The sequence below is a fragment of the Mercurialis annua genome, linkage group LG3, assembly GCF_937616625.2.
Source record: "Mercurialis annua linkage group LG3, ddMerAnnu1.2, whole genome shotgun sequence".
NCBI lineage: Eukaryota > Viridiplantae > Streptophyta > Magnoliopsida > Malpighiales > Euphorbiaceae > Mercurialis > Mercurialis annua.
In genome coordinates, this window is record NC_065572.1 from 57,904,071 (window position 1) to 57,914,386 (window position 10,316).

At 36.3% G+C, this 10,316-nt stretch overlaps 1 protein-coding gene and 1 non-coding gene across 2 annotated transcripts; one reads left to right on the forward strand and one right to left on the reverse strand.

The window, feature by feature from the left end:
* Positions 1 to 2,844: 2,844 nt before the first annotated feature.
* Positions 2,845 to 4,146, reverse strand: LOC126672731 (uncharacterized). The gene is made up of 3 exons (XM_050366686.1): positions 3,925 to 4,146; positions 3,445 to 3,804; positions 2,845 to 3,324 (listed from the first exon to the last, which is right to left on the reverse strand). Exons 1-3 carry the CDS (start codon positions 4,144 to 4,146, stop codon positions 2,845 to 2,847), a joined length of 1,062 nt encoding a protein of 353 aa, XP_050222643.1.
* On the forward strand, positions 3,662 to 3,768 carry LOC126676001 (small nucleolar RNA R71). Its single transcript, XR_007640179.1, has one exon. It is a non-coding gene; the product is annotated as a small nucleolar RNA R71 (small nucleolar RNA).
* Positions 4,147 to 10,316: the final 6,170 nt, after the last annotated feature.

Sequence of the window (10,316 nt, forward strand, 5' to 3'; positions counted from 1 at the left end):
AATTTAGTGGTTCTTCTTTGATTTGATCTATAATCTCTTCATCATGATCCATCTTGATGTCCATGGGCAAAATACGCCAAAATGACATGGATATGCCCGATGACTCCTTGATGAATCGCTTGTAAAATCCTGCAATTGTCTCCAACAATTGATCAATAAATGGTAAAGAAGATTTGTCCTTGCGTTTCTCTTCGATGTATCTCCTAAAATCGCGCAAAAGATTAATTTCTTTCTTTTTAATCATATGGAAAGGAATTTCTTGAGATAAATCAAATTTCTTATCCAAGCATGCATCATTCTCTTTAAGTTCAAGCTCAAGTGTTGGGGAAGATAGAATAGAATTTAATTCTCTAAAACTATCATGTAGAACACTAGCATTTTTATCCACACATTGCTCATGCAAAGACTCATCTTCCTTTACAACTCGATTCATGTTACAAGATTCATCTTTCAAAGGAATTTGACATGATTTATACATTTCAAAAGTTACCTCATCTTGACCTACCTTTAAGGTCAACTTATGTAATACCCCAAAATGTTTAATTATCCAATTGGACCACATGTCCAATTCAGATTAGCCAGAGTGGCGAAATCGGAAAGATTTCTAATAAAGTCAAGAAAAATAAGTTTTAAGTAGGTCGGTTTTGAGAAATTAATTATAAGAAAATTAAGGTTATATTCCAATTCTAAAGTTAGAATTGGAATTAAAAGGAAAAATGTCAAGAAAAGTCCAAAATAAGTACAGGGACCAAAGTGGTAATTTAGCCACTTTGTGTCAAAAATAGAAATATTGGATTTTGACGGGAAAGTGTTAATATCGAGCTTTGTATTATTTATCGGATATAAATAATACGTAACAAGAATAATTAAAGAGTTTATTGAATTAGCTATGGACTAAATCGTACGAAAGAAAAGTTTGAAAGATAAATTGTAACAAGTAAAGAAAGAAAGGTTCAAAGTGGGAATTTTACCAATATATATATAATTCTTCATTTGAATGAAGGAAGCAGAGGAGGATTCTAGAGAGAACGAGAGAAAACGATCGATGCCGTCGTTTCGCCGTTCGACATCCAATTCGAGTGATTTTCGCGGCGATTTCTTCAGAATCAAGAGCTCTACTAGTTCTAAGCTTCATCTCAAGATGTACGACCGAGCAGTGAGGGAACTAGAGGTGTACTAGTACGAGCATATTACCACGTCGATCTTGTTGTAGAGTGGATAGCGGTCACTGTGAGTTGCACTTTACTTTCATGTATTATATATTAAAGTTATTTTATATAGATATATATACTGTTTACACGCATCGCATTATATATAATTGATTGAAATGTTATATGTTTTATTAATCTCTATATACGAGAACTAGTATGTGATCCGAAGAAACTAGCTACCTATTGGGTATCAATAGGCTGTGTGATCACCAGTATTGAGTCAGTCTGGCGTATTTGCACCTGAGAAATGATTGGATATGTATGATATGATATGAATTCGATACGAGAGTGAACTCGGCTACGGTGTAGTCTGGAAGTCCCCGTATCTAGTGGGCTGGGCCCACCAGTGAGTTGGACTCACAGCTTGAGATTTACGATTGGGTTGAATGATATATGATTATTCGAGAAATGTGTCGCATGCTAGGATATTAGTTTCGTACGGATCAAATACATGTTTTTATGTTTTATATTATTGTTTTCTTGAGATGCGATGCTATGTTTCTACAGTAATACTGTTAGTAAATGTCAACTCACTCAGTATTTTTCCAAATACTGACCCCTCACCTTTGATGTCTTTCAGGTGCTTAGATTGTGGACCTAGCTAGAGGCCAATTTTGAAGTCCAGAAGTCAGCTGTGTATGTATAGTTTCTGACTTCTGTGAATGCTGCAGTAGTGGTCCTGTGTCGACAGAATAGTAGCCTAGACAACAGTTCATTTTGATTGTATATATTAACTGCTGTCATTGTTTTATACGCTTTTTGATAGGCTACGTGTTTGATATATGATCCACGGCCCCAGATGCCGGTGTGATGTTTCGAGACATTAACTGATGTATATAGTACCGCGAGGCTAGTTCGTACAGGGTACAGTAACTAGAGCCCGCGAGGTTTAAACAGTTAATGCAAATATTTTGTTATATGAGATATATATGTATTTGCTTCCGTTGTTTGATTTTAATTGTTTATAATATTTGCAAAAAATCATTAGCGGTTTAAGGCTTGCTACGGGTTCCGGAGCTACCACTCCCGTTCCCTAGCGCCGGTAGCGGCTCAATATTTTGGATCGTGACAACTTACCTCCCTCTACGTCGATTAGAGCTTTACTTGTGATGAGGAATGGTCGTCCAAGAATGAGAGGAACGTCTTCATCGTCTTTCATGTCAAGAACAATGAAATCAACGGGAAAGATGAATTTGTCCACCTTGATGAGTATGTCTTCCAATACACCGTTTGGGAAGGTAATTGATTTGTCCGCCAATTGTAGAGAAACCGACGTACTCCTCATATTGCGCATCAAACCTAAACTTTTACACATAGACAAAGGCATTAAATTAACACTAGCACCAAGATCACATACTGTCTTACCAAAGTTTGTTGTGCCAATTGTGAATGGTAGTGTGAAACTTCCATGGTCCTTTGCCTTTTTAGGTAGTGTGTTTTGGATGAACGCGCTACACTCATTTGTTAAGCTCACGGTGTTCACCTCATCAATTTTCCGCTTGTTGGAGACGAATTCTTTTAAGTACTTAGAATATTTAGGCATTTGAACAATCGCGTTGGTAAAAGGAATATTGATGTTCACCTTTCTAAATATGTCAAGAAACTTTGAGTCATCTTTCGCTTGCGGTGGCCTTTACAGATATGGAAGTTTTGGAACATATGGCTTAAGCTCCACTACTTTTTCTTCCTTAACCGGCTTGGCTAGAACATCTACTTCCCCCTCTTGAAATTTTATTGATGCCCATTTAAAATCAGACCCTCTTATTAAAGTAATTTCCATAACTTGCTCCTTAGGATTAACTTCGGTGTTGCGAGGCAATGTACCTTGAGCGCGGGTTGCCACCAAGTTTGCAATATGACCAATTTTATTCTCTAATCCTTTAATAAAAGCTTGTTGGTTTTGGAGAAGCGAATCGGTCTTTTGCATATGTTGAATTAAAATATCTTCCAAACTTGGTTTCCGTGGTTCTTGAGGTTGAAATCCAGGTGGAAGCCTTACCGCATTTTGTGTGTTGCTCCATGAAAGATTTGGGTGATTTTTCCACTCCGGATTATAGGTATTATAGTAGGAATTATTTTGGCCTCTTTCTTGATTATCCACATAATTGGATCCCTTGCATCAAGTTAGCATTGCTCATGCTACAATCTTCCATGGCGTGATTCCCGCCACAAAGGCCACATGTAATTTGTAGAATCATCGCCAATTGTCGATCTTTTTGGTTAGAGCTTCAACCTCGGCATCTAAAGCTGAAATAGTTTCAATCTCATGGTCTCTAACTGGTTTATGAATTAAGGATCGCTCATAATTGTTGGCCGCCATGGTTTCAATCAAGTCATTGCATTGGTTGGGTTCCTTTTCTCTAAAACTCCCTCCGGATGCCGCATCAAGCATCATTCTTGTTGCTCCATTTAGCCCGTTGAAGAATGTTTCCACCACTAGCCAACCCGGAACTCCATGATGAGGGCACTTCCTTAGGTACTCATTAAACTGTTCCCAAGCTTCAGGGAGGCTCTCCAAGTCTTGTTGAGCAAATGTGGTAATAGCCATGCAAAGCTTTGCCGTTTTTAAAGTAGGATAATACTTCTCCAAAAACTGTTTAGCTAGATCTTCCCATTTAGTGATAGTACCTCGAGGCAAATTTTATTACCAATTCTTGGCCTTATCCTTCAAAGAGAATGGGAATAAAATGAGATGGATTGCTTCCATTGGTACCCTATTCATCTTGAAAGTGTTGCATAATTCCAAGAAGTTGGTAATATGCTCATAAGGATCATCACTAGGCAATCCATTAAATGAGAGGTTGTGAGTGATCATTTGAATGAACGCCGGCTTGACCTCAAAGTTATTTGCTTCGACGTGAGGTCTAGCAATTCTTGTTGTGGCGCCATCAAGAGATGGTAACATGTGATGTTTGAGAGATCTATCTTCCTTCATTGTTTCGAGTTCGAATGAGTAAAAAATTCAACTCAAAAGTTATTGTTCGATAGAATACTCAATACGCCGAAGTGCCCTTTGTGCGGATATTCGCTCTTTTCGTTGTTTATTTAGTTTCTTGCAAGTTTTCTCGATCTCGGGATTAAAAGGCAATAATTCCTTATCCCTTGAACTTCGCATAAACTAAAGAGTAACAATAGACCTACACACCAAAACACAAAAACATTAAGTGTAAAAACTGAAATAAAAAAAAACAAAAAATAAAAGGTGTCCAAAGAAATAATTAATTAAGCTGTATTGATATAAATATCAATTCCTCGGCAACGGCGCCAAAAACTTGATGCACGAAATTGCAAGTGAACAATATCGATAAAACAAGTAATAAAGTGATAAATACGAGTCGAACCCATAAGGAATTGAATTTAGTACCAAAATAGTTAACTAATTATTATATGAAATAACGAATTTGGATTGATTGATTTTGAACTAATTAAACTAAAACAGAAAATAAAAATAAGGAAATACAATGATAAAAAAACAAACTTAGAATATTGTTTTCATCTGGGAAATCCTTCAAATCTTTGTTCTAATTTCTACCAATCCTAATTTTAATCATTCTTTGCAATGACAGATAGATCTAACTTCGTTAACCCCCTATTTCGTAGACGATGTTAACATATTGTTTATAACCCGATTACCCTGAATCGTCCTTAATGTCACGGCTTAGAGGATAATAGAAAATAACCCGACAATTATAAACAAAGCATTAAGAATAATTATCCACACATGCCACGCAACGCAAACATAGTGGACGGACTCATGTTTTGTCATTACGTTCTTGTTATCTCTTCCAATCAATTTGCTTTAATGACATTTACTCACAAACCAATTCAGCATCATATAATTGTTAGCTACTTAATTATAAGCACTAAATTCAATAGCAAGGATTATAAGAGTAATGAAAGATAGAACATTAAATCCAGATTTGAATTAAACCCATTCTACTCACAACATTCTAGATTTAAAAGATTTAGCTAGCACTACTAAAAATTATGCTTTTAGCGACGGATTCAAATCTGTCGCTAAAATTACATTTAGCGACGGATTTTGAATCTGTCGCTAATCTCATCAAATTATTAGCGGGAGTTATACCGCCAACTTTAGCGACAGATTTTTCGTCGTTAAAATTGACGGGAATTTTCCCGCCAATTTTAGTGACGGATTTAGTGACAGATTCAAAATCCGTCACTAAATTTAGCGACGGATTTTGAATCTGTCCCTAAAATTGGCGAAATAATTCTCGTCAATTTTAGAGACGAGTCCGTCGCTAAAATTTAATTAGTTAAAAAACATTATTAAAAAAATATTTTGAGAACATGATTATTTAAAAAAAAATATTTATTATTTATTTACGAAAAAAATTAAAAAAAATATTTATTATTTATTTATTTAAAAAATAATTATTAATTGTTTTTATATAAAAAAATTTATTAAAAAATTAAATTAATTAATATGTTGTAATAATTTTAATATGAAAAAAAATCAATTTAGAATGCGGGAATAAAGTGTGTGGGTAAATATTTTTTCTTTTTCGTTGTAGTTAAATATAAAACACATAGAATTATAACAAAAAAAGGAGTTGGGTAAGATGGAGCTATGTGCGGGAAATTATATGGTTAAAGAGATATGGGTGGAGTAATGGGAGGATGGGTGACCTATTGGAAAGTTGAGAATTATGCGAAAATTACAGGTGGGTGACAGTGTGTGGTCTATCGCAGGTGGGTTAGTTACGGTGGGCGGCCTTTTAAATGATATTTCATTTTACGATTTTAATTAAAAAAAATATTTTTTTATTTTTTTTATTTTTAAAAATAAGGGACGGATTTAATTCTGTCGCTAATTTTTTAAAAATCCGTCGCAAATTTTTTTGTCCTGTCGCAAATTTTGTTTGCGACCAAATATATAGTGACGGACGTTGTCCATCACTACTCTGTCGCTAAAAAAGTTTAGCGATGGAATTTGGCCATTTAGTGACGGAGAAATCCGTCGCTAAATGGCTGTTTTCTAGTAGTGTAGTCAAAATACAGGAAATCAATAACTCAAAAGTAATAAACATAATTAAATAATATGAAAGAAAAATACTTGAATTAAAAACCTGGAATATTCATAACACAAGTCTTCGAATCAAAGTTTCGAAAATTTAAGTCTTAAAATAAAACTAAGGATTAAAACGAAATTAACCTAAGACAAATTGTTTGTAGAATAGAAAATAATGAAAAACTAGATACAATACATAATCTTAAGATGTCTTTATATAGTGGAGGAGTCCTTGATATGTTGCAAGAGTGGTAGTTGAAATCAGGTCCAAAACCGCGTAGAAAAAGAATTTTCACGTTTTAAGCTTGGAGTGCAAAAGTGCCGGCTTCCTCAATAGTGCCAGATTTGGGGAATCCGGCACTTTCTTGGAATTCGGCAGGAAGGCAACCATAATGCTTTCCGGGCGAGTTCCTCAATAGTGCCTAGTTCCAAGGAATTCCTCCCTGTTGAGGAACTCGTCACTTTTTGTCATCTTTTTCCAATTTTGCTCCAAATTTCACGAATTTGCTCCGAGTTGCTCCACTTCACTCCATACGCATAAACCTACAAAATAAACACCTTTCCAGGCATAAAATCCTAAAAAATATATAATAATACTATAACAAATACTTGGAAAACCCTATATAAAATATGCGTTTTAGTGGTGTTCCTCCTAGGCCCCTTTCCCCACTACTTCTACTATTCGGTATGGCCCATCCTAGTTGGCTTCAAGCTTTCCAATATTGGCGGCTCCTCTACCCATTTCAGCTTTCTTTAGGACTAAGTCTCCTTTTGAAAAGCTTCTTTCTTTGACACAAGCATTGTGATACTTGGTCATCTGTCTATGATATGCTTTATCTTGGAAAGATGCCTGATGTCTTCTTTCTTCTAGAAGGTCTAAGCACAATCTCAATGACTCATTATTGCGCTCTGCGTCTTTGACCTGCACCCGTAGAGTGGGTATCCCAATCTCTACTAGGAGGACTGCTTATGTTCCATATGTGAGGCGGAAGGGTGTCTCTCCTGTTTCTTTTCTTTGGTGTGGTCTGATAAGCCCATATCACATGGTAAAGCTCATCGACCCATCTCCCTTTCAAGTCATCTAACCTCTTCTTGATTCCAGAAATAATGGTGTGATTCGTGACTTCTGTAAGACTATTGGTTTGTGGGCGGGCTACAGAAGTTAACTTCAGGTTGATTCTTAGTCTGGTGCAATACTCTCTAAACGTGGCACAATCAAATTGCTTTCCATTGTCTATAACTAGGACATGGGGTGTGCCAAACCTGTTTCATGTTAGTATGTCCAGTTTATGGCTGAAAATGAACTCATAAAAACATTAAAAGTTAACTGCTCATGACTTTATTAGTTAACCAATTTTGAATTTTCCGAGTTGTTATGCTGCTCATTGGTTGCACTTATATCCATTTGGTGAAATGATCCACTACGGCTACGATGAACTTGAGTTTCCCTCTAGCCGGGGTAAATGGTTCAAGGATGTCCAGTCCCCATATCATGAAAGGCTAAAACTGCCAATAGTCAATTAGTGAGTGGTTGGAGTTCTTATGATTGTCCCAAACCTTTGACATTTGTCATATTCCTTGACCATTTCCTCTGCGTCTTTCTTCATGGTTAGCCAGTAAAAACCTTGTAGCATTGCTTTCCTGTACACAATGTGTAATACCCGGTGTTTTTTCGGTTAGTTCTGATGAACTTTCCGAGTATGTTACTTTGGTTTTGCATAGTTTTTATATTGGTTTATAAGCTTTGGTATGTGTGTTATGTTCTTTGGTGTTCGGTTGGGTTTGTACCTTGATGTTTTGGGTGTTTCAGGCTAAGGATGTCGGGTCTTTTTGTGTTTTGGAGTGAGGTCTGGCCGAACCAAGTGTGGTCTGATCAGACCATATTTTTCAAAGTCAGGGCTGTCAGCCCTGGACCCTTGGTCCGGCCGGACCACAGGATTTTATAAAGGGGTCCGACCGGACCAAACCGTTTTCCGGCCGGACTAGTCTTGCAGCAACTCGTGGTTTTTTGGCTATAAGAACCCCCTGATTCGACCTAAATTCATTTCCATCACTTCTAAAAACCCTAAAACGGCTGAGAAACTATTATAAATCATTCCCTCACCAATCCTTGTCCTATTTTGATCCTTGGTAAGTCTTTTCATCATTTCTCTTGTGGTTTAATCCTTGGTTCATCATTTTTATCGTATCTAGATCATATAGCTTTTTTGTATCTTTTTGTAGGCTTGTGATTGTTTATTATTTCTGGGTTTTAATCCCTTTGCCTTTCATAAGGTATGAGATTCCTATTCCTTTGCTTTTTGTGTAAAGTTTATTAGATCGTTGTGATGGTATGCGTTTGTTGGATGTTTTTGTATTATATTTTTACCATGTATTAGGTCTGGGAATTATATGATTAATGTTGCTTTAGCATGATTGTTGGTGGCTATTACCTTGGGTGTTTGGAAATAATAATGGATCTAATAGTTGTTTTGATCTATATGATATGCCATGTCTTATTTTTTGTTTTGAACAAGTTTTTAGCGGCTGGAAAATGCTACGCCTAGAGCTGATTTAACCATTTAGAATTGGTACCTTGATTGTTCGTTTGGTTGGCTATGTAATGGTTGATTTTGGACTTGTTTGTCTATTGTTTGGTTTGGTTTTACGGGTTATATGTCTAAGTATGTAAATGGCTGGACCTGCTTCTCCTTTCCCCCCTTTTGCTCTGCCGAATCTCTAGCCAATCCCACCAAATAATCTTGAAAATCATGTACATTTTTCATCACCCTTTCATGGTTGAGTGGTGGCAAGGGTGCCCCTTGGTGAACGAATGGTGGAACCTGTGTGGTGGACGTTACTGTTCCCTCTGTATCTAGGGAAGGAAAGTGAATTGGATGTACGGGCCTCTGATAGCCTTGATAACTAGGATGAGTCCATGGATAATATCCCGGATGCCACCCTGGTTGCTGATACGTGTTGATAAATTACCAACTCGTAATACTCGGTAAATACGAGATCTATCCCACGAAGAGTGAATCTAGAGCGATTGATGAGAATGAACGTTAGTTGCTTTTCAATTCGTTTTGCAATTCAAGAATAGGAGTTTGTTTCGAATAAAGAATACACAATTGAATCGCTAATTAAACACGTTACTTAATTAAACAATTAACTAACAATCAACTAATTAACACGAGATTTAAATCAATAAGAGTATAACGCTTAGAGGCTGCTAATTAGGTTTGAAAACGTTTCTAGCTAAGCGGGGTTGATTGAGTAATGGGTTCAGGTCAAGTCTTTCTAAAATGCATAATCCGCTCTCTCGAGTCCGTAATTAGAACTAATTGTAATTAAATTAATACACCGAAATCTAAATCGCTCTCGCGTAATTAGATTTCGATTATACTAATTTAATCCAATCACGAAGCTAACTTATAACCGATTAAGTCCTAAAGCGCTCTCGCATGATTAAGCCCTAATTAAGTGATTTGCTAATTCCGGGTAATTAAATGACTCTCGCCTAATTAATTAACCTTTTAACCTAGGATTAGGAGATCAATCTATCCTAGGCATTAAGCATACAAATCACTACAAACCCTTAAACACAATGAGCGACAAATGATATAAAAACATGCAAAGTTGCTATGAAATGTTACAATTAGACATGCCAAATAGGTGTAAATTCTACACCTATTAAACCTCCTCACACTTACCCTTTGCTCGTCCCGAGCAAGAATTGAATCTCGCTTAGGTAAACATACTAGCAACTTGAATCGCTGAAACACAAACCGCATTTAAATTCACAAATCATAAAGAGATGACTGTTTTCTTCCAAGTTTAGCAACCGCTAAAGATGCACACTAGCGACAACACAATTGCACAATCATAATGTTAGAGTACTCAATACTTAAATCACATAGAGTCACATTACCACTTGCGGGACATGTCAAATAAGTATGAGTTTCAAAAAGACAATCAAGGCAAGATCGTGCAAAAATTAATCAAAAAGCATGAATCCTCACAAGATTACACTTCGACACTCAAGTGTTTAGGGTAATGCAAAACAATTTAAAAGCTCACAAAAGCATGCATAA

Bases quoted from the DNA above. Each gene is read 5' to 3' on its own strand.
- LOC126672731 (XM_050366686.1), bottom strand. From the start codon at position 4,146: ATGAAGGAAGATAGATCTCTCAAACATCACATGTTACCATCTCTTGAT. The intron at 3,805-3,924 runs GTACCAATGGAA...CTAGCTAAACAG, and splicing joins ACACTTTCAAGATGAATAGG to TTTTTGGAGAAGTATTATCC. The intron at 3,325-3,444 runs GTTGAAGCTCTA...ACTTGATGCAAG, and splicing joins TTTCAGCTTTAGATGCCGAG to GGATCCAATTATGTGGATAA.